The 24,857-nt window shown below is 41.2% G+C and overlaps 1 protein-coding gene across 3 annotated transcripts in view; it reads left to right on the top strand.

Moving 5' to 3' along the window:
* LOC121276107 (cadherin-18-like) overlaps positions 1-24,857 on the top strand; it is a 361,197-nt gene that overhangs the window by 212,065 nt on the left and 124,275 nt on the right. For all 3 annotated transcript variants that reach the window (XM_041184065.1, XM_041184066.1, XM_041184064.1), the window contains exon 4: positions 52-171. In XM_041184065.1, coding sequence (XP_041039999.1) covers positions 52-171 — 120 coding nt within the window. The remainder of the gene's footprint in view (positions 1-51; positions 172-24,857) is intronic.

The raw sequence follows: 24,857 nt of genomic DNA, 5'->3' as shown, positions 1-24,857 counted from the left end.
TTATTTTACCAAAAGTTTTTATTGAGTCCTTTTATCTGTGTCTTTATACAGGTACATCGGTACTTCAGATAACAGCTACAGATGCTGATGATCCGACATATGGAAACAGTGCCAGGGTGGTGTACAGTATCCTGCAGGGACAGCCATACTTTTCTGTGGATCCCAACACAGGTAGGATTCCAATACCCTTTGGTTTTATCTGCTTTGGAATGTTTATAAATTACATGCCAAATGCAAAATCTGTCATGGACCAGAGCAACTCGGCAACGTTTTAAAATGAAAATCAGGAGATTGAGTCATGTGTAAAGAGTGATGGCCCATTGTTTTTTATCATGTCACATCAGTGGCAGTTGTCTAAGGTGGCATGGTGTCCTCCAGCTAAAGAAAGATTTGCAATTGTATAGCATCGTTCATGTTTCAGGATGACCCAAACCGCTTTATAGCTAATGAAGTACTTTTAAAGTGTAGGGATTGTTGTAATATAGGAAACACAGCAGAAAACTTGTGCACCACAAGCTCCACAAACAACATGTGATAATGACCAGACAATCTGTTTTTGTGATGTTGATTGAGGGATAAATATTGGCTGAGGACACCATGGAGAACTCACCTGCTCTTCTTTGAAATAAAGCCATGGGATCGTTTATGTCCATCTGAGAGGGTTAATGACTTAATACCGCATCCAAAAAGACGACACCTCCAAGAGTGTAGGACTTCCTAGTAGTGCCTCTCCAATAGTCAACTCTTCCCTCAGTTCCATCACTCCAAAAGTGTGGCACTCCTCAGTATTGACTGGGAGTGTTCTAATTATCACAAAAACCCACTTTGTGTTCAAAATCTAGAGTGTGGTTTAGACCCATTACCTTCTGCCTCAGAGATGAGAACGCTACTCCTGAACCACAAAAGTACTTTAAATGTGAAAATCTCAAAACCTACAAAGACTGTTTTAAAAAGACCTGTCAAACTTGTGTCCCCAACGATAGCTAAAGATCCATTTAATAATCACTCAAAATGGCCACCTCACAACATTTAGAATCATTGGAGACTGAAAGCAGAATCTGCCCGTAACTGGGCAGAGGTTGTAAATGTGTCATTGCTGGATAGGCTCCCATTGGCATCAGGAGCATTGGTCACCTCAATTGGGATTGGCCTGGTAATCGGGACAGACAGGAGCTCAGTGGTAACTCTACATGTTCCGCTCCATGGTATTTTGGTTCAGCTCTCAACCCCCTTTTCAGTGCAAAAGAAACACCAAAATTGCCCTCTATCAAGCAAAGTTTAGCTTTGGGAGATAGTAAAATGGGTGCTATGGATTCAGCTGCTATTTATACATTTCCACTACTTCTTTGAAATTGCAATGAGATTTGTAAAATATCTGTCTGATTCAATACCAACCTTTCAATCTGTTGTTCCAAAGTCCAACTTAAACCCCATGAGTCTTAAATTAATCAAAAACACCCTGTGTGAAACTTTGTCAAACACCTTGTGAAAATCCATATACCCATCAATCACTCTGTTATTTCCATAAGTAATTCCACGGATTTTCTCAATTATTTCTTGTTGTGATATATCTAGTCTGCATCCTAATCATTTTCTGTTTGAATATCTCCCATTGTTCGTGAACAGACTTTGTTACTTTCATTTCCATTTTATCTGGGCTTAGCGCCTTTTACTTCACTGTTAGGCTCATTTTCAACTCAACTACTTTTATCATCAGCAGTTTCCTTTCCTTTCGAATTGTTGTGACTGCTGTTTCCTGGATCTGGCGCCTGTGCTGTGAACCAGAGTCAAACCTGTGAACTATAGAAAACCATAGAGCCATTGAAAAGTTACAGCTTAGAAAGACATCATTCAGCCCATCGTGTCTGCGTCAGCTGCAAAAACTAGCTGCCCATTCTAATCCTACCTTCGAACACCTGGTCCATAGCAGGTTACAGCACTTAAGGTGCAGATCCAGGTACCTTTTAAATGAGTTGAAGGTTTCTGCCTCAATCACCATTCCGGCCAGCGAATTCCAGACACCCACTACCCTCTGGGTGAAAGACGTTTTTCCTAATATGCCCTCTAATTCTTCTACCAATCACCATAAATCTGTGTCCCCTGGTAATTGACCCCTCCACTAGGGGAAACAAGTCTTTCCTGTCTATCCTATCTCGGCCCCTCAATCAAGTCACTCTTCAGCCCCCTCTGTTCTAAGGAAAGCAATCCAGCCTATCCAATCTCTCCTCATGGCTACAGTTTTCAAGCCCTGGAAACATCTCATCTACGATCTCTCCAGAAAAAATTATGTTCTTCCTGTAATGTGGTGACCGAACTGTACACAAAATTCCAGCTGTGGCCTAACTAGCATTTTATACAGTTCCAGCATTACATCCCTGCTTTTGTATTCTATACCTTGTCCAATGAAGGAAAACATTCCATATGCTTTCTTTACCACCTTGTCCACCTATCCTGCCACCTGCAGGGACCTGTGGATGTGCACTTCAAGGTCTCTCACTTCCTCTACCCCTTCCAATCTCCTTTTTATCGAGTATTCCCTTGCTTTGTTTTCCCTTTCAAGATGCATTCCTTCACACTTCTCTGGATTGAACTCCATTTGCCACTTTTCCGCTCAGTCAAACCATTGATATCGTTCTGGAACAAAAACATAAAATGCTGGAGAAACTCAGCAGGTCTGACAATGTCTGTGGAGAGAGAAACAGAGTTGACATTTCGAGTCTGTATGACCCTTCTTCAGAGCACATCATTCTGGAGACCACAGCTATCCTCTTCACTATCAACTACATGGCCAATTTTTGTGTCATCTATAAATTTCACAATCATGCCTCCCACATTTAAGTCCAACATGTGATTGGATATTGACTCACACTGTAGATCGAGAAGGGGCATTGGGAACTCTTACCTCTCTTTTCCATGCTGTCATGTGCATGACTTTCACTCCATTTCTCTGGCACCGACCACAGAGCTGCCCTTAATTGATTAACTGGTCTAGGAGTCCTCCAGGAGAGTTTCTATAATTAGATACACAGTGCAAAACATGAGGAATGAAACATGAGTTAACATGAGCCTGTTGCTATATTAATTCTCTGTGATGTTCTGTTAAATTAATGGAGAGATGTGATTGAAATACACACTTGTCTGAGTGTTTCTAGCTTTCTCTTGTTAATGAGTCATTGACATTGGGAATGGTTGACTGATTCTATCTGATGGCTTCAATGAAAGGCTTTCTTGGAGCATTAAACCCAACATAATAAGTCATGAAATACATCACATTAGCTATGTTGTTTAAATACTGCATCTTTTTAAGGATACAAAGGCAAATGACATGAATGATTTTGCCTCCATCTGTTAGTTTCACAGTAGTGCTTGTTCCATAGGGTTTGTGCAATTTGAAAATCCTCCTTTAACAGAGATGGTGAAACCTAAAGTTGAATAATTACACCCCTCCCCCCACCCCCTTGCAGTAATCTGAGTACCACCATGCTCCCAAATAATCTTCACATTGGTGGATATATTTCTTTCTAGCTAAATGGAAATATAAGGCACAAACTGGCAAGTATCAGAAGTACAATAAATAACCAGAAACACTTTAAAGCATGAGAATGCTTTCAGGTAGAATATAAAAACAATGGGGTATAATTTGCTATATCAGGACATCAAATGGCATCTGCTCATCCTCCACCCTGCAACTCAAAAAGGTTTCACTCACAAAGTTGCTGAAAGTGAGAGTGATGATGATACAAATAGCCTCCAACAAGATGTAGGCTAGCAGGGTGGGCAGAGAAGTGGCAGATGGAATTTAATACAGGTACAGTACCCCAAATCCAGCGGTCCGAAAAACCAGACATTTTTCTCTCAGCCCACAGAACACAGTGAATGGAGGAAAAATGAATAATTGCAAACTCTTGGCAATACAATATGTGATTATAAGGCTGCTTCCATATATCTCATCCATGAAATCATTGTAACTACCGAACAGTATTTTTGGACCAGCAGGTATATTTGTATTGATCTTTGAAAATGGTAGGATGTAGTAAGAGAATGGTTAGCAAAGCATATGGGATCTTGGGCTTCATAAATAGAGGCATTGAGTACAAAGGCAGGAAAGTTATGCTGAATGTTTATAAAGCTCTAGTTAGGCCACGACTAGAGTACTGTGTCCAGCATTAGTCACCACACTTTAGAACAGATGTGATGATCCTTGAGAGGGTGCAGAGGAGATTTACCACAGTGGTTCCAGGGATGGGGTTTTAGTTAGATTGGGAAGGCTGGGATTATTCTCCTTGGAGGGAAGGAGATTGAGAGGAGATTTTGTAGAGGTGTACAAGATTATGACAGGCTTAAGGTAGAGGGAAAATAGATTTAAGATTGATGCCGAGGGAATGAAAGAGGTGCAGAGGGAATGAAAGGAGAACATTTTTATGCAGTGAGTGGTAATGACCTGGAATTTGCTGAGAATGAGGGTGGTGGATGTGGAAACAATCAATGATTCCAGAAAGAAATTAGATGGACACTTGAAAGAAATAAACTTACAGGGCAGCAGGGACTGAGCGGGTGAAAGTTACTGACTAGACTGCTCTGCAGGGAGCCGCCATGGACTTGATGGGCCAAATGGCCTCCTTCTGTGCCGTAAATGAATCCATGACTCAATGTCAGTAACAGTGCAGCAGGATCAACAGGGCATCTAGGCCCTTGGTCAACAATGGATCAAACAGTGTATCTCCAATGGGATTTAAGGATTGGCAAATAAATATCACAAAGGCTGAAGAAGGAAGTGTAGAATAGAGTGTGTGAAACCAATGTAAAATCATTCAAGAGAAATAAGGAAAGGTTGGATTAAGAGAGAAGAGAGAAAGAGAGATTGAGAGAGATTGACAAGATGCTGTATTCACAAAGCAAGTGGTGATGCAGTGCAACTTTTAAATATTGAAATTTAACCACATATCTGACGCTCATGAAGTTGCTACATGACTTACCTATAAATCATAGTGAGGGCTGTTAGTTTCATTGTTATTTTGGTAGCACATTGTGGCTGCTTATCACCTGTGAATGATAAAATGCTGGTTACTGGTAAAGAGAATCAGTTCTCATGATACTTCCCAACATGGCTTTAACTTCTTAATTTTCATGAGGACAGTTTTTCTGATGATTGTACAAATAGTGCACTCACATAAACATTGGATAATATGAAATACTGACAAACTCTGATTAATGTATTTTGCAAGTATCTAGTTTAACAGGATTCGTATCAGATTCAGGGAACCATTACACTTCTTTTTGTCTGTAAAAATCCATTCAATTCACAACTTTCCGGATTTAAGCATTTCTCAGTCAGGTGTAACAAGTAATTTATAAAAATCCAGAAATCAGCTCTTTGAGGTTACAAGAAACCTTTATTATTTTTATTGATCTGTCCCAAAGTAATTTAGATCACTTTACCAATCCAGCCTTGGTTCCCAAACCCCATCTGCTCTTTTCTTGAATGAAACAGCTAAGCAACTTTTCAATAGTGAAACAGTTTCAATATTTCAAAATCCTCTCCAAGTGCTTAACAAGGGAGCTTTCGAAACAGCTGATGAGCCGAAGAGAGAGAGAGAGAAGAACAGATTTTAGCAAAGTTATAGGATTTTTAAGGGCGTATAAAGGAGGGGAGGGAGGTGGAGAGATCAATGTTTCTAGTGAGGGAATTCCAGAAAGTGGCATCTAAATGACTGAATACAATTCTGCAAAGGTAGGGCAAAAATAGGGAAAGTTGCATAAAAAGCTGATATTAGAGGAACAGAGAGTTCCTAAGAGATTGAGAGAGAGTTGCAGAGGTCAGGAGGGGAAAAAACCATTGAAAATTTAAATATAAATTCCTTTTTACCAGTGGATTGTGCTAACGTGAAGTTTAGGTCACATGGTGTTATGACCACAGCCGGTGTTAATTGCTGCACAAACAAAATCCCAGAGGAAAACTTGGCTTGTGGGCCATACCCTTTTTTTTGTGTTTTGAAAAGAAGATGATGACGCTGATGTTAACAGTAAGCAGTGCAGTAACACTTCTGACATTTTAAAAATTAAAGGTAAAAGTTTTATTAACAAGAATAAAAGAAAACTTAAGCACACAAGATTACCATTGCACTGTTAAACCTTTTACAAAACATTCCCCCAAAAAGAATCTCTACTTGGTCAGACCTGCAAATAAGCACCTTCCAAGCAACACTCACTGCTGAAGGGTCATGAGGACTCGAAACGTCAACTCTTTTCTTCTCTGCCGAGGCCGCCAGACCTGCTGAGTTTTTCCAGGTAATTCTGTTTTTGTTTTGTACTCACTTATAAATGTTTAACTATAAAAATCCAGTAATGTTCTCCAAGGCAAACTGTTGTAGCTTTAATACAGGCAAAACACATGACCTGTAACTCTCTTCCACTCTGCTGTAGAAATCCAAACTTCAGAACAAAGCTGCTTTTTGCAGTTAAAGAATGTCTGGCTTGACTGGATGGCTGATTCCAATCTGCATCTTCTCCCAGCCCAAAGCTATCAGCGCCAGCAGCTCCCAGCTCATTCTAGCTCAAAAACTATAGCTCACAGCTGCAATAACTCTAAAATATGTTTTTTCTTTCCCCTTTCATCTCAGGTTCCATTGTTCTCACACATCTTTGAAACTCAAATCCTTCCAAATATAAAATCTTTCATGTCTGTATTTTGTTTTTGCTTTCATGTCAATAAAATACAATATGCTCACTCTTATTTACCTGCGGAGCTTCTGCAAGATGCAAACATGATTTTTGTCACCTTTGACATTCAAAGAAACTCTCAACTTATCTAAAAAAGCAAATGTATGATCTAACCTATTCACTTGTACCTCAAACCTAACATCTCTATTCTTTTCATGTTTTAAACCCCCCAGACAACCAGTCTCCTAATAATCCCTGCCCAGCTTAATTAAATCATACATACACAATAGGCACATACAGCCTTCTTTACAGAATAACACAATATCCCCCCAAAGTACTTTTTTAAAAACATGCATTTTTCACACTGGTAACATTTTCAATCAGGTTCCAATTACATCACTAGGGCTTGACATGCTTATGTCAAAAAGGACCCTTCCGCTGTGGACAGGTACCTATGATGGAAATATTGAAAGTTCAAACCTCTCAGCTTCTTGTGGCTGTCAGCTGGGTTAGTACCTAGGGACATTTCAACTTCACATTCATCTGGTCCCCATTGGAGGATAGGATTAAAATCGTTCTCTGACTACCTTATTTTCCTCTTGTTCTTATGAGAAATTCCTGAGCCCCTAAACGTCCTTCATTTCAGGGGGATCCTTTTGGGATGGCCTGAAATCTGACTGACTGCATACCTGGAATTGGCAGGAAGATTCCAGGCTGTGTGAATTTTCATCCGGAATGAGTGGGAAGTCAACGGCAGCATTTGAATAAGACTCGGGACTTAAAATAGCCTAGAGCTCTTTGTTGCTGCTGTTGTTGTATTTGAAGTGTCACCAGAGCTTATCTGTCTGAAATTAGATCACCCTTAGAATCAGGGCACAGGGAGCTCCAACGCTATATTCATTTTAGCAATTGAAAACTGTAATAGCTTTGACCTTCTGTTGGATTAATTAATAGATAGTGGTAACATTTAAGTGCTTTTGTCTTCTTGTGAAAATGGAAAATGATTTTTACCTTCCTAACTTAATCCTATAAATTTATTTTATATCAATTAACGCCTTCATAAGCAAGGGAGAGCTTTAATTAAAATATGTGCCTTGGTGTGGAACATTTTAAACAATTTTTTTTATCACTGTCAGTTGGAGGATTTATAGGGAGCAATTATCACTTGAAATCCTTTATCTCTTTCACTTTGATTCATTTTAATCCACATTTTGCCAAGAACAGCCAGACACAATAGTCTACAGGGGAATTGTTCCACAAAGGTGTTCGTGTCATTTCTAAGTTGATGATCACAACTTTCCAAGTGTCTGGAACTGAAAGAAACCAAAGAGTTTGAGCGGCACCAATGGATTGCAGGACAATTGGAGTAGATTCTCCTTGGAAACAACTTCCATCCAAAGATCATCCTTTAAACATTAGCTTCCGCTGAGTGGTGTGGAACTTAGAAAGGGGTCTTTGAAACTTTTCATCTACATCACATTTTGTAATCAAAATCAATTGTTTATTTTGTGACCCTGCAGATTACATTAATATTTATGTCATTGTATCCTTCATTTGCTCATTTGAAGAACCGGTGCAGACACAATGGGCTGAATGGCCTCCTTCTTTGCCATTAAAATCCTGTGATTCTGTGACTTACTTAAACAAAGAGAAAGCTATTCAAGGTTTATTTTAACATAGGTTAGTTGTAATGTGTGTTCAGGGATGTAAATGGTTTGTTCTGTTGTCTGTTGATGTGAGTCACTGAAGACAGGGAGACTGTTGCCTTCTGATAACTTATTGGTAGGGATGAAAACCATTGACTGAACATGTTAAAGTTCCTTATCAAATATCCACCTTGCAGTATAATAGTAATACTTGAGAAAAGATATGAACTGATAGCCTTTTACAGGTGTAGTAATTAGTATTCTTTTACTACTGAAGTTCACCTGTATTTAACACAATTTCTTTCCAAGAAGATGTGTATGCAACCTGTCCCCATGAGTTTTCCCAACATCCTCTTCATGCAGAGGCAAAAAGATGATTCCGAGCTGCATGCTTAATTTGCTTCCAACCACTTCCCCCACCCACCAGCCTAGAAATTCAATGGTGAGTGCTAGTTTGACAGGTACACCACGGATATCTAAGCATCCAATATGGCAGGTGGGATGCGTACACTCAGTACATACTAGAAATGCATCATCCATCATATCAGTAAAGATTGACAATAAGCTGCCCCGAGCCTGATTAAAATAGGCATTCGGCCCTTTTCATATGCAAATGGAGACATTACATCTGTTTGAAGCTCTGTGTATATAACTGGACATCTCTGGACACACAGGCTGACTGCGTTTAGGAAAACATCATTGACCTATCTCCTAACCAGAGGTGTTTTTAAGGGAGAGCTAGAGGCTGCTACCAAAGAAGTAGAGCCAGGAAGTGCAGAGTGCTTTAATTCAGTCATCTCCATTGCAACAGCGAAGACCATTGCCGGCCTTCAGTCTGCTCACTCTCTCTCTCTCTCTCTTTGTTGCTCATTCCTCTTCCTGCCGATCATTTCACCCCTTATTGATTACTCCCCTCCTTCGTGGTCACTTCCATCCATCCATCTGCCCGGACCTACCAACATCATCCTGAAAGTGAAAACCCCTTTACTGGCGAGTTTGCTGGAGCGACGAAGCAAGCAGCTGGAGCTCACTGACGTCATGTAAATATGTGTGTGTGTGTGTGTCCATGATCCATGATTGTTTAAACCGGCAGAAGGTTAGTAAAAACAGAAAACAAAGCAGAAAATGCTGGCAATCTGACAGCATCTGTGGAACGAGAAACAGAGTTAACATTTCAAATCTGTATGACTCTTCTTCAGAGATAAAGAGAAGTAGAAATGTGATGGATTTTATACTGTTTAACAGGGCATGGAGCAGGTGGAGCAAATTAGAAAGTCAGGGATCCATGGGAGCTGAGGTAAGATTGGTGTCATGGGCACGAGACGGAGGAAGTATTAATGGTAGTGTTAAAGACTAAAGAAGGTGCTGATACTTGCATAAAGGTAAGAAAGCAAAATGTGTTAATAGCAGAACAAGGGTCAGTGCTCTGTGAAAGCACAACATAGAAACAAATGACCCTTGGCGCTATTGGGGGTAGGGGCAGGAGTGGGGGGGTGGGGTGGCAGTGGTGGTTGGGGAAAAAGGACGAGACAGCTTGCCTGTGGGAGCAGAAGGATAAAACGAAGGGCTAGTTGTATGCATTTGTAATGAGAGGCTCTGGTGAAATGGATTTACAAGTAAATAGGTTGAGTTTTAAAATTTGCATCAGGTGATAGGTAGGGATAGCTGTTAAATTTCAAAAGGGAGTTTAGAAGTGCCAAGGGATTTTTGCAACATACAAAAGGTTTCAAAAGTAAACAAGGGAAGGTTATTAAATTTTATTTGACCCGAAAGTAGAGGCGATAGGAAAACATGAAAGATTTTTACATTTGGAAAAGTTGAGTTAAAAGAGGTGTTTGAGAACAATGGAATCTAAGATGAAAGGGGAAAAGATATTTAAGAAAAGATGTTTAGTTGAGTTGTGTTGGCTGCGTGAGGGAGATGTCCTGAGACCAGCTCTGTGCTGACAAAAAGTGTGAAATCTGAAGTAGCCATCCAATGAGGCCAGAAAAGTCTTTGTCTCAGAAAACAGTTTGTCTTCCAAACTTTCTTGGGTTTCCACAGCAGAGTGGAAGAGACTGAGAAGTCATGCAATGCACCTTTGTTAAAGCGACAGCAGTTTTTGCCTTGGGTGATATTACTAGATTTTTTATGGTTAAAAATCTATAAGGGAGCTGTTGCCAAGTAGTTTATCTGTATGTTCTGACCAAATGGGTTTTTTTGGGGGGGGTGTTCTGTAAAACTGTTTTAATCTTGGGTGCTTAAGTTTTTTTCTTCCTTCTTGTTAATAAATCTTTTAATTTTAAAATCCTAAAAGTGTTCCTGGGATTCTATGCTTCTGGGATCAGTAGTTAGCCCCTCATTTTCAAAATACAAAAAAAAAGGTTATGATCAGTAAGACAAGTTTCCCTCTGGGATTTGACTTGCTCAGTGAATAACAATGGCTGTGGTCGGAACAGTTTGTCTCATAAAAAACCTTGGAACCTCAGCTTCTCGTGAACATCCTGAATAACCCATCTGGACACAGAAAACCGATGCATCACGTTCTGAACCAAGACTTCCAATAATTCTGTACAATATGGATGAATGAATCACTATACTATTGAGTCATACAAAAAAACGCAGTAAACACAGACAGGCCCGGATTTTCAATCCTGGGTCAGAAGTACAGAGACAGGAGGGTTTCCATCCCTGTAAACCCGACCTTTAAAAATAGTAGCCCGCAGTTTCAATTTTCATTCCGGGGAGGGTCGGTGGCCTGAATTAGAAGCTGGGCCCGCCGCTCCCGGAATGAGTGTGGAGGCTGCCGAATGCGGAAGTGGGCTGGCTGCAAGGCCTATCTTTTTGTTCCAGCACTTTGCTGAATTTAATTTTTTAAAATGATTGAAACAAAAACAGCCCTCCAGGCCTCACTCCCTCAGCACCCCACATACTTCCCATGCCCCATAAATGCTGACATATGCCACCTCATAGCCCCCACCCACCCCACCCCCGTGGCCCCTCATACTCCCTACGCCAACCTATGCCCCTCTACCCAAACCCATGGCCTTCATATCTCCTATGCCACCCCACATCCCCATGGCTCTTTATAGCCCCAGTGTCATAAGGATCATATGTCGTAAGGAAGTTAAGGATGCTTAAAAAGTTTCCAGAAATAGTAGTAAACCTGAGGGTTGGGAGGGTTTTAGAATACAGCAAAGGAGGACTAAGAAACTGACAAAGAAAGGGAAAATAAAATATGATTGTAAATCAGCAAAAAATAAAAAAAATGGACTGTAAAAGCTTCTATAGCTATGTAAACAGGAATTGTTTGGCTCAGACAAATGTGGGTCCATCACAGGCAGAGTCAGGAGAATTTATAATGGGGAATAGAGAAATGACAGAGAAGCTAAATGATTACCTTTGTGTCTGTTTTCACTAAGGAAGATACAAGAAACTCCCAGAGATCGCAAGGATTAGGGAGAATGAGGAGCCAAAGAAAATTAGTATCAGTGAGAAGGTTGTATTGGAGAAATTAATGGGACTGAAGGTTGATAAGTCCCCAGGACCTGATATTCTGCATCCCAGAGTGTTGAAAAAGGTAGCTACAGAGATAGTGGATGCATTTGTGATCATCTTCCAAAATTCTATTGATTCTGCAATAGTTTCTACAGATTGAAAGGTAGCAAATGTCATCCCACTATTTAAGAAAGGAGGAAGAGAGAAAACAGGGAACTACAGACCTGTTAGCCTTACATCAGGACCAGGGAAAATGCTAGAATCTATTCTAAAGGATGTGATAAATGTACACTTGGATAACAATTATCTGAATGGGCAGAGTCAACATGGGTTTATGGATGGGACATCATGTTTGACGAACCTGTTGGAGGGGAGGGAGAAACTTGGTGCAATTACAATCACTAGGGATGCGGTACTGAGCAAACTGATGGAGCTGCGGGCTGACGAGTCTCCAGATTCAGATGGACTTCATCCTAAGGTCGTAAAAGAGGTGGCTAATGAGGTAGTAGATGCATTGGCATTAATTTTCCAAAATTCACTAGATTCTGGAAAGGTTCCAACAGACTGTAAATTAGCAAACATAACACCTCTATTCAAGTAGGGAGGGGAGCAGAAAACAGGAAAGCTTAGGTCAGTTTGCTTGACATCTGTCATGGGGAAGGTGTTAGAATCGATCATTAAAGAGATAATAGCTAGGCACTTAGAGAAACTCAAGGTAATCGGGATGAGTCAACATTGTTTTGTGAAAGGGAAAATCATGTTTAACCAATTTATTAGAGTTATTTGAAGAACTAGCATACACTGTGGATAAAGGGGAGCCTGTAGATCTACTGCACTTGGGTTTCCAGAAGGCATTTGATAAGGTGCCACATCAAAGATTATTATGGAAAATAAAAGCTCATGGTGTCGGGGGCAACATGTTTTCATGAATAGAAGATTGGCTGGCTGGCAGAAAACACAGAGTATGCATAAATGGGTCTTTTTCTGATTGTCGGGAAGTGATGAGTGGAGTCCCGCAGGGCTTTGTGCTGGGGCCTCAATTTTTTACGATTTACAACAAAGACTTAGATGAGGGGAGTGAAGGCATGGTAGCTACATTTGCAGGTGACGCAAAGATAGGTAGGAAAGCATGTTGTGAAGAGGATATAAGGAGGTTGCAGATGAATATAAATAAGTTGAGTGTGTGGGCAAAAATCTGGCAGATGGAGCTTAATGTGGGATAATGTGAAGTTGTTCACTTTGGCAGGAAGAATAAAAAAAATCAAAATATTACTTAAATGGAGAACGACTGCAGAATTCCAAGGTGCAGAGGGATCTAGATGTTCTAGTACACGAGTCCCAAAAAGTTAGTATTCAGGTACAGCAAGTAATTAAGAAGGTTAATAGAATGCTATCCTTTATTACAGGAGGAATTGAACATAAAAGTAAGGATGTTATGATTCAGTTATACAGGGCATTGTTGAGACCACATCTTGAATACTGTGGGCAATTTTGGTCTCCTTATTTAAGGAAGGATGTAAATGTGTTGGAGGCAATTTAGAGGAGGTTTACTAGATTGATACCTGGAAAGTGTGGGTTGTCCTATGAGGAAAGGTTGGACAGGCTGGGCTTGTTTCCACTGGAGTTTAGAAGAGTGAGAGGTGATTTGATTGAAGTGTACAATATCTTGAATGGTCTTGACAAGATAGATGTGAAAAGGATGTTTCCCCTTTTGGGTGAGTCCAGAACTAGGGAACACAGTTTTAATATTAGGGGTTGCCCCTAGAGGGTGGAAATAAGGAGAATATTTTTTTCTGAGGGTTGTGTGACTTTGGAACTCTCTGCCTCAAAGACGGTAAAGAAGGCATAAATTGATATTTGTAAGGCAGAGGTAGATAGACTCTTGTTAGGCAAGGGAATCAAAGGTTATCGTGGGTAGATGGGAATGTGGAATTTGAAATGTAAACAGATCAGCCATGATCCTATTTAATGGTGGAGCTCGAGGGGCCTAATGTGTACTTCTGCTCCTGTTTTGTATGTTGCTATTTTCTTGAGGATGTTACTAACAGAATTGATAAAGGAGAGCCAATGGATGTAGGATAGTTGGATTTTCAGAAGGCTTTTGATAAAGTCCCCCACAGGAAGTTGATTAGCAAAATTAAAGCATATGAGATAGGAAGCAATATACTGGCATGGGTTAAGGATTGGTTAACAGGCAGAAACAGAGAGTAGGAATAAATGGGTCATTCTCGTGTTGGCAGGCTGTGACTAGTGAGGTACCACAAGAAGCAGTACTCGGGCCCCTGCTTTTCACAATATATGTATAAATGATTTGGATGTGGGGACCAGATGCAATATTTCCAAGTTCACGGATGACACAAAGCTATGTGGAAATGAGGAAGAAGCAAAGTGGCTTCAAGAGGATTTGGACAGACTTAGTGAGTGGGCAAGAACATGGCACGTGGAATATTATGTGGAAACATGTGAGGTTATCCACTTTGGTAGGAGGAACAGATACGCAGAATGTTTCTTATTTGGAAGAGATTAGAAAGTATAAATGTACAAAGGGACCTGAGTGTCTTCGCCAATAAGTCACTGAAGGCTAACATGCAGGTGCAGCAAGCAGTTAAGAAGGATAATAATATGTTGGCCTTTATCGCAAGAGGATTTGAGTACCGGTGTAGCAAAGTCTTACTTCAAATTGTATAGAACCTTGGGTAGGCCGAAGCTGGAGTATTGTATGCAGTTTTATTCCCCTAGGATGGATATTATTGACATAGAGGGATTGCAACAAATGATCGCCAGACTTGTCCCCGGGATGTTGGGACTGTCCTATGAAGAGAGAGTGGGAAAATTGGGCCTGTATTCTCTAGAGCTTTGAAGAATGAGAGGTAATTTCATTGAAACCTACAAAATACTTAATGGGTTAACTGGAGGAACAGCACCTCATCTTCCGACTAGGTACTCTACAGCCTTCCGGACTTAACACTGAGTTCAAGAACTTCAGATCATGAACTCTCTCCTCCATCCCCACCCCGTTTCCGATCCCCCTTTTTCCAATAATTTATAATTTTTAAAATATATTTTTATTTTCCCACCTATTTTAAAATTTATTTTGATCTATCATTTTATCTCCATCTTTTAGCCCATTTTGATCCCTTCCCCCCACCCCAACCCCACGAGGGCTATCTGTCACTTGCTTGTCCTGCTTTCTACCCTTAATGTTACCATTAGCACATTCCTTAGATAACATCACCACCGTCAACACCCCTTTGTCCTTTTGTCTACGACATCTTTGGCAATCTCTTCTTTGCCTCCACCTATCGCTGACCCTCTATCCAGCTCTACCTGTCCCACCCCCCCTCAACCAGCTTATATTTCACCACATTTCGATATTTCCTTAGTTCTATTGAAGGGTCATACAGACTCAAAATGTTAACTGTGTTGCTCTCCGCAGGTGCTGTCAGACGTGCTGAATTTTTCCAGCGATTTTTGTTTTTGTTTCGGATTTCCAGCATCCGCAGTATTTTATTTTTATTTTAGAATACTTAATGGGATAGACAGGGTAGCTGCTTCCCCTGGTTGGGGAGTCTAGAACCAGGGGATACAATGTCAAAATGAAGGGGAAGCCACTTAGGACTGAGATGAGTGGATTTTTTTTATTCAGGGGGTTGTGAATCTTTGGAATTCTCTAGCCCAGGGGGCTGTGGAAGCTCAGACCCTGAGTATCTTTAGAATAGATATTGACAGATTTCTAACTACCAATGATGTAACGGAATATGAGGATGGTGTGGGGAAAAAGACATTGAAGTGAATGATTATCCATGGTCATATTGAATGGTGGGGCAGGCTCGATGGGCTGAATGGCCTACTCCTACTCTATGTTCCTAAGGTAGTCGCTAATAAATCTCACAGGAATTCAGGAGAAACTTCCTTACCCAGAGAGGGGAGATAACGTGGAACTCACTACCACATGGAGTGATTGAGGTGAATAGCATGGATGCATTTAACAGGAAGCTGGATTAATACATGAGGGAGAAAGGAAAAGAGTTATGCTGATAGAGTTGATGAAGTGGAATTGGAGAAGACTCAAGCGGGACATAAATACCAGCAGAGCCTGGCATGTTTCTGCTGTAAGTACAATGTAAATGTTTTTTAATTGTGGTAAAAAGAAAGATTTGCATTCATATAGACATATTCATGATCTCAGGATGTCCCAGAGCTCTTTACTGCCATTGAAATGGTAATTTCTGTAATGTAGGAACACGGCAGCACGGCAAGCTCCCACAAACAGCAATGAGACAATGACTAGATAATCCATTAGTAAACAGAATTCAACAATAAAGGTCTGTAACCCAAACAACAACAGTGATTGTTGTATTGAGGTGGTCATTTTGAAAGAAGGGCATCATATTTTCCTGTTATAACATTTTAAATGGAAATACATTAAACCATTTTTGAAAGAACAAAACCCGTTGCCAGACCACTTACCACAGTTGGTGCAATCCGAGGTGAGGCTGGGGAACCTTAGTTCTGTTGAAGAGCCATACAGATTCGAAATGTTAATCTGAGGTGAGGCTGTTCCTGAGCAGGAAGACGTGGTCCCTGCTTTCTCTGGGGCCCCTGCGCCTTGGTACAGCTGGGGATGAGCCCTAGTGTCATGTGGACAGCCTTGGAGACCCGTGTGTCAGTCTGGACCCTGGTCAAGCAATAAGTCAAAATTTAAAATTCTCATCCTGGTTTTCAAAACCCTCCACGGTTTCACTCCTTCCTAACTCTGTAACTGCCTCCAGTCCAATCATCCTCTGAGATAGCTGTGCTCCTCTAATCCTGGTCTTTTGCTCTCCCCAATTCGAATTGCTCCACCATTAGCATCCAGGCTTCCAGCTGCAAAGGTCCAAAGCAGTGGAATTCCCTCCCTAAACCTCTCAACCTCTTTCTCTCCTCCTTTAAGACACTCCTTAACACCTATATCTTTGACAAAGCCTTTGCACATCTGTCCTAATATCACTTTATGTGACTGAGTGCTTCATTTTGCTTTAGAGCATTTCTGTGAAATGCCTTGGGCTGGTTTACTATGTTAAAGGTGCTATATAAATACAAACTGTTGTTTGTTGTTGTTGGTTATTGCCCTGAGAGGAGAAAACAAAGAAACAAAGAGTGATAGTCAATCTGACAGGGATCCTTTCAGGCATTAAAACCTTTCTTGCAGCAGAGACCAAAGCCAAATATCAAACTCATCAACTGCCCACTCTGAAAAGGTTGCCTCCCATGGCAACAGACTTTTATGACTTACTTGCCTTTGGATTCTTGCTAAACAAACCTTGAAAGTACCTAACCTTCTACAAATTCTGAATTCAAAAAAACAATTCCTTTCTAGCTCAAGTCTGTCTTGACAAGAAGACCAATTACAGAGACAAAAAAATCTTCTGACAATTTCTCTATCACTCATAATAGAATTTGGAGTTCTGATTTAAAGCCCAGGCAATGCTTACCTTGCTTCCCCTCGTCAGGTCATTGAATCTTTTTGCAGTACTGGATCATCTGATCATGGGACAATCTATGTGGTATTTCAGCTGCTGCTCTGCACACCACCTGGCTTAACTTGTGACAAACGCTGTCTCTTACAGTCTACAACATTACAGTAGTGATTACTCATCAAAGGTGTTTAGTTTAGTAAAGTGCCTGAGGTTGTGAAAGGCATTGTATAAATTCAAGTTGTTTCCTTTTATCAAGTCGGTCAAGCTGGATTTTTGTGTTGGGTTCGAAAAATGCCACCTCCCAAATTCAGAAACCCAAGCCTGTCACCTCCGCCCACACCCACAATATTTTCATCTACTGGGGATAATGGCAGGCAGGGCTTGGGTTTTCCAAGTCCGAGGCTGTATCAAAGGAATGTGGATGCCAAGGCAGGCTGGTTAGAACCTACCTGTCCCACCCCGCCCCTCCGCCTTAAACCAGCTTATATTTCACCTCTCTTTTATTTTTCCTTAGTTCTGCTGAAGAGCCATACGAACTCGAAACGTTAACTGTGTCCCTCTCCGCAGATGCTGCCAGACCTGCTGAGTTTTTCCAGGTATTTTATTTTTGTTTTTGTTTTGGTTAGAAAGCCTGCTATAGTTTGCTGAGGCATCGGCCCAGCTCTCCAACACAGCTCGCCAACCCCTAACCCTCAGATGGCCACGTGGGTAAAAATTGAAGAGCTCCAGGCTCCACCTTCTCTCTTCAATGGACAATATTCTGTAAAAATTTACAGTAATTCTTAACATTTGGCCGGTGTCTATTTAAATTTGGTCTAGGATTCTTCACTAATCCCAAAATGCTCTCATGATAATCTAACGTTATGGCCCGAATTTCACGCTTGGTGCGTGCTAAATTGGCAGGCCTGGAAGTGGACGCGAAATGCCCCTCCGCCTGTGATTGGCCCCCAACACAATTTCACACCGGCTGGTCAATTACTGGTCAGCCAGCGTGAAACGCCCTCTGAGAAAACCTCAGCACTGCCGAGGGGACAGGAAGAGGGCGGGCGCTGACAAAAGTGAGGGCGCGGATGGGGGCTTCTAGCGAGCTCCCTGAAGGCAGACAGCTGCAGCGGAGCCGCCTCAGGGAGCTGCAGACCAGAATGGCAATAAACAAAATACACCAAACTGTGTCTATGCAGCACATTCCAGCTCCTGACAGCAGATCTCAATAAAAAACATCGGTTTCCGGATATCTTTTATTATTCACCCTGGGCATTTCATCCTGGCTCATCAACAACGGGCTGCTGCCTGCCCACTTTGCCCACGTGCCAAGCGTGAAATCACATACGCAACATAAAATTGTGGACAACTGGGTTTTTAATGGCCTTAATTGGCCTTTTAATTGCCGGCTAGTGAGGCTCTGACTCCTGCCCATGCCCACCGACCTCCGTGTTGCCCACGTGTGTGATGATGTCAGGATGCATGCCCGACACCGTTTCACGCAATTTCACACGCGTTGGGGTCGGCCGCCCAGTCCATGTCAAATTCTGGCCTATTTAAGATGCGCACACAAATGGGCACTTAACACCTGCTCTTTATTTTCGACCTTTAGTTACGTGTTCATAAATTAGTCATCCTGCTGCTGGCCTCTCATGATCTATGGTAATCTAATCTATTCGAAAAGCCCTTGCTAGCAGCCTTATTCAACACACTCAAGTAACAAGGCTTTCAAATTAGCAGCATAATGGGACAGCCTGTTGTGAAGTGAAAACGGCTGTTGTTTACTCACTTGTCTGTGATGTGTGTTATAAATAGACGAGTACATTCGCAACGCTGAAGACTTATTTGACAGCGTGAACAAACATGACGAGAAAGGAGTAGGTTGACTGATTTGATAAAAGGAAACAACTTACATTTGTACAATGCCTTTCACAACCTCACGTCATCCTCAGGCACTTTACAGTCAACCAAACACTTTTGAAGAGTAGTCACTGTTGTAAGGTATAGAAATGTAACAGCCAATTTGGACAGAGTAAGTCACACAAACAGCAATGTTATCATGACCACATAATCTGTTTTTAGTGATGCCAGTAGAAATAAACACTGAACAGGACAGGGTGCAGAGGAGATTTACCAGGATGCTGCCTGGGCTGGAGTGTCTGAGCTATAAGGAAAGATTGGATAGGCTGGGGTTGTTTTCCTTGGAACAGCGAAGTTTGAGAGGGGCCATAAGATTATGAGGGCCATAGATAATGTGGATGGGAAGGCACTTTTTCCATTAGTAGAGGTGTCAACAGCCAGGGGGTCATAGATTTAAGGTAAGAGATAGAAGGCTAAGAGGGGAGTTGAGGAGACATTTTTTCATCGAGAGGGTGGTGGGAGTCTGGAACTCACTGCCCTGAAAGGGTGGTTGAGTCAGACACTCTCATCAAATTTAAGAAGTATTTAGATATTCAGTTGCATTGCCATAGCTTCCAGGGCTATGGGCCAAGCACTGGAAAATGGGATTAGTGTTGTCACATCTTTGTTGACCGGCACAGATACGATGGGCCGAATGGCTGTTTGTGCTGTAAACATCTATGGGTCTATGAGCTGGGGAGAGCGCTGCTGCTGTTATAGGACCTTTTACATTCACCCAAGAGTTGAGCCGACAGGGCCTTGGTTTATTACCTCATCTGAAAGTTGGAGCTTTTGACACTTGCAGCATTCCCTCAGCACTGCACTGAGGTATCAACCTTGATCATGAGATTAAGTCTCCGAGGGGGGGTTGAATCATTGCCCTTCTGACTGTGAAGTGAGAGCACAGCCAGTGAGCCAAAATTGCCTCCTGATGTATGGTATGGATTAACCTCCCTAAATGCAACTTTTTGGTTCAATACAGGTGATTGTCCATTACTAATTAATTATTTAATTATAAACAACTGGTCCTGAGTGAGTATTCCACATACAAGGTGAAAGATTCCTTTACTATTATGAAGACTGCACATGATCTGTATCTCGACAGCAACTGTGTCCATGCATTCGTTCAACATTGCAAGCCTTTTCACTAATGTGCTCTCAAAGAAGATGTAGACATTGCCGCCACATCACTATATCAGGGCAATCTGGACCTGCCGCCATGTTCTGAATCTGTATTCAGTGAACTTATGAACTTAGAAACTGGCGCAGTTGAATTCAGCTTTAATGATAATATGTATGACCAATCAGATGGTGTTGCCATGGGTGCCCCTTTAGGGCCAGCTTTTACAATGGTCTCCATTAGGAACATGTTTTTGGTGGAATTACCCCTAACCTCCTACCCCCTGAGCATTTCCGAGATGACATGTTTGCTATATTTGAATCCACAGTTGCATGTAAGAATTTCCTTACACTTCTTAATGCACTCCAGCCCATGGAGGGGTTTGAGGGGGGGAGGGGGAAATGGTGATGTAGTGGCAGTAGTAGTACAGAGGCCTAGCCTAATGCTGTGGGGACATGGAATCAATTCCCACAATGGCAGCTGGTGGAAATTAAATTCAATTAACGAATCTGAATAGATCAGTAATGGTGACCATGGCAACCATCACTGATTGTCACAGAAACCTGTCAGATTTACTAATGCCCTTCAGGGAAGGAATGTGCCACCCTTACCTTGCCTGGCCTACATGTGACTCTAGACCACAGCAATATGGTTGACGCTTAACTGCCCTCAATTCAAGGACAATCACAAATGGGTGACAAATGCTGGTCTTGCCAGTGACACCCACATCTGATGAAAGAATAAAGAAATCACACTCTCAAATTCACATTTGAAATGGAGCAGTCTAACAAGCTCTCTTTCCTCGACATACTAGTTGAGAAATCCGCTAATCGGTTCTCTATTACTGCAAGATTACCTTCATTGGTCAATATACACGTTGGGATTCCTGCAGCTCCATGCACTACAAGATTGGCCTTATTCACTGTGCAAGGCTAATGCTGAATTAGGGTACATTAAAGCCATCCTGCAGGACATTGCTAACCCGATCAAATCATTGCTCACTACGTATCACACAAACTCACAAATGGGCCTAAGGCTGCTACATTTGGACCTGAAAAGTGCCCAGACTACCTCAAATTACCCTGGAGGGGTAAAGTATCTCAAAAAATTGAGCAACAGGTGAAGCTAACCGTTTCACAATGCTACAGTGCAGAGGCAACACGAGTAGTGTTTCCCACTGACAGGGTACTGTTGTCAAGCCAAAACAATGCTCTGCTTTTTACACAAATGGTTAATGTGGTAAATGAATTTCAGTGCCAATGTGGTGCCAGGTATGTAGGCCATACGTCCCAATGACTGCTGGATCATATCAAACAGCATGTTCCTTCCACTGTTCGCAATAGACAGAGTACTGACTGCACTCAATCAACTCTTGCTTGCAAAGCTCAGAACATAATGTCTAAAGTTAGATGTGATTCTGCGATTAGACAGTATTTGCTGAACAATCCTAAGTGTGCTAAGAATTACACTAACAATCAATTAAAGATTATCACTCAGGCTCAGAATGTCCCTCACTTACCCTTGCTGAAAACTACATATATTCATATGCAGGGACCTGTCCTCTGCAGGAGAAAGGCACATATCCAGACATTGCGCCTTGTTTGAATCAACAAAAGCAAGGGGCCAATAGCTCCCTGGTGCATTCACCATAGCAATGTCTCAACCGTTCAGAACCAACCAATGGGCACCCCCTTTTCTAATGCAGTATTAATTGTTGCTCCTTTTGAAATTTGGCATCCTTACATCTGTCCTGATGAGTGCAAGATGAAAAGCTTCAACAGCATTTTTTTCAGCAATACTCACGTTTAGTACAACCAAGTGACTAATGAATTATTTGTTTGATCTCTAGATTAACCTATACTAGATAATTCATTAGTTTTCCGCACTGTGTGACAGAGGGCATTCCTTTAAAGATAGGTAACGCCACAACACTCCATAAACAATGATGTTTTGCATGTAACTGGAGAGAATATGTGATTCAAAACCTGACTACTGATAGTGCCTTATCAAGGCTTGAAAATTAATGAGCCGTCCACAAACCATGTAGGGAATCTAAAAAGACAGGAGCCTGGTGGTGTAACATCAAAGACATCATCACCCACACTGAAAATTGTGTCAGCCAGATTGCTTGCCCTTTTTTACTTACTCTTTGGATCACATCACGAGCATAAATGTTACCTGATTATATCTCAAAGGACCTTAAGCACAGATGTTGTGTGTTATTTTGACCTTTTTTGTTAAATTTTATCTGTTAATTGTCACAAATTTCATTTTTACTTCACAAGGCACAAACAGAAAGACAGTTACATGTGGCTGTTAGCAGATGTGATGGGTCTGTGTGTCATTACTGAGACGCCATTATTCTTGTACACAAGACAGATGAGCCTTAAGCGCTCATTGCTTCAAGATGTCAAGCTCAGCAGTTGGTCTCCCTTGTTCCCAACTTTCTCTTTGGAAATATGACTTAATGACAAATTAGAAATAGTAAACTTTTTCACCTCCTCTAAAGGCAAAGTAACATATCACTATCAACTGTGACATTTACTTAACACACAGAAATATTCAGTACACAAAAGACTTGCCTGAAATGCAGCAATAATGGGTCACCTCACTTAAATAATGTTATGAGTTTAGAAAAGAGATAAGATTTTACTGATATTTTTCATTCATATTTAATATTTCTCTGTCAACGGTTTAGTTGCCAAGTCTGCAGGGGATCCCGCTCAATAGAAGAAGCAGGTTGTACTCTGGTCATTGTCACATTCATTCATCAAAACAACCGAATGAGGCATGGAAACATGAACACTGTGGGGCTGATATCTACAGCAGTGATGCAGTGATAGTCAGCGAGGTTAGGCAACCAAACACTTTTGTCAGTATAATAATATCTGCAGAAAGATCTTTTAACAATTCTTCAACATTTCATCCAATGTAGAATTTCTTGTTCAAGATGGACTGTCTATTATTGCCAAGAATACAATGAGAGTTGCTCCTTGCAACTAGGTATTTCAAACTTTGATAGGACATGATATTTTTTACAGTGATATTTGGGAAGTTATATTCAGTTCCATTTGACTTTCTAATCTATGTGAGCTCTCACCGCAAAACCTGTGAAATTATACACTATTACCTCCTTTACATCAGGCAAACTCCAAACGTAGAATAATGGACAATTAGAATTGAGGAAGAAGGAGACATTTCCTCGAGGGTTTCAAATACTTGTTACATGGGATGTTATCTGAACCTAGATTAAATTATAGCTTTAAACCCACTTCACTCTCAAAGGGAATGGCACCATAGTGGTTCTGTTGATGGACTAGTAATCGAGGGGCCGGGAATAATGATCTGGAGATAGGGACCAGACAGCGAGCGGGGAACTTGGCACATGCTTGTGGGTGCGCGCAGGAAAAGCTCCCTGAGGCATATGAGCTGCCTCAGGGGGGTGAAGATTTTTGAAAATAAAAAGGAAAGATTTTAAAAATGTTAATAACATGCCCCCCTCATGTCACTCTGTCACATGAGCAGGGACACGTTAGAAATGAGTTTGAAAATTTTTTCATGTTTTTTTTAACTCACTGATCAAAACCTCATCTCATCCGTGGATGAGGCTTCACCAAAAACCCAAAGGCCGCTTGACCTTTCGCCTGCCCACTGACCATAAGGCTGGATGGGCAGTGAAAAATTTCATTTAATTAGATCTTTAATGGCCTTGATAGGCCTGTTAATTGTCAGCTGACGCGCTGCTGACCCCCGAGTGCACCCGCCGATCGAAATATCGCGCGTCATTTTATGCAATATTCTGCCAATGAGCTCAAATCCCACTATAGCGGCTGGGATTTCCATTACTAATTTAATAAAATTACTATCAGTAATAGTGACCGGATTGATATGAAAACCCATCCGGTTCACTCATATCCTTTAGGGAAGGAAATCCACCATCTTTACTTTGTCTGGCCTACATGTGATTTCAGACCTACAGTGTTGTTGTTGACTCTTAACTGCCCTCTGAAATGGCCTAGTAAGCCACTCAGTTAAAGGGCTATTAGTGACGAACAATAAATGCTGCCCTTACCAGCAATGCTCGCACCTTGTGGATGAATAAAAAGTCTATAATTCATAATAATACTAACAAGCCTCATTAAAAGAGAAACACTTCTGATAATGATTTGATATAACATGGAGGCTACACTGAAGGCTGCAAAAGAACATCCAGAGAATGATAATCACATGATACATACCAGGGAACAATGTGCAGATAGAAATATATGAAAGAAATATATAATATAATTTTGTTTCATGGTGTTACCATCTTTGCCTGGGCTTTTCACAAGACTATTACCTTGCCCTCACTTTCTTTCATCACAAAAAGCAACACAATTAAACTGTAGTAACTGAATATCAGTGATTGACCAATGTTATGTTAGGATGGGTCGGTTTGTAATGCTGTTGCTGTTGAATTTAAAGGTTGTCAGTAAAAGCCCTACAGCAGATTAAAATTGACCATAGCACCAAGATGGTTCCCCCTTTGAATAGTGCAATAGGATCAGAAGGATGAGATGAGGTCTTGGTTTCACATCTTCTTTGAAAGGCAGCACCTCTAACAGTGCAGCACTC

The sequence above is a fragment of the Carcharodon carcharias genome, chromosome 3 (assembly GCF_017639515.1).
Source record: "Carcharodon carcharias isolate sCarCar2 chromosome 3, sCarCar2.pri, whole genome shotgun sequence".
Lineage (NCBI taxonomy): Eukaryota > Metazoa > Chordata > Chondrichthyes > Lamniformes > Lamnidae > Carcharodon > Carcharodon carcharias.
This window is presented reverse-complemented; position numbering and strand designations above follow the sequence as displayed.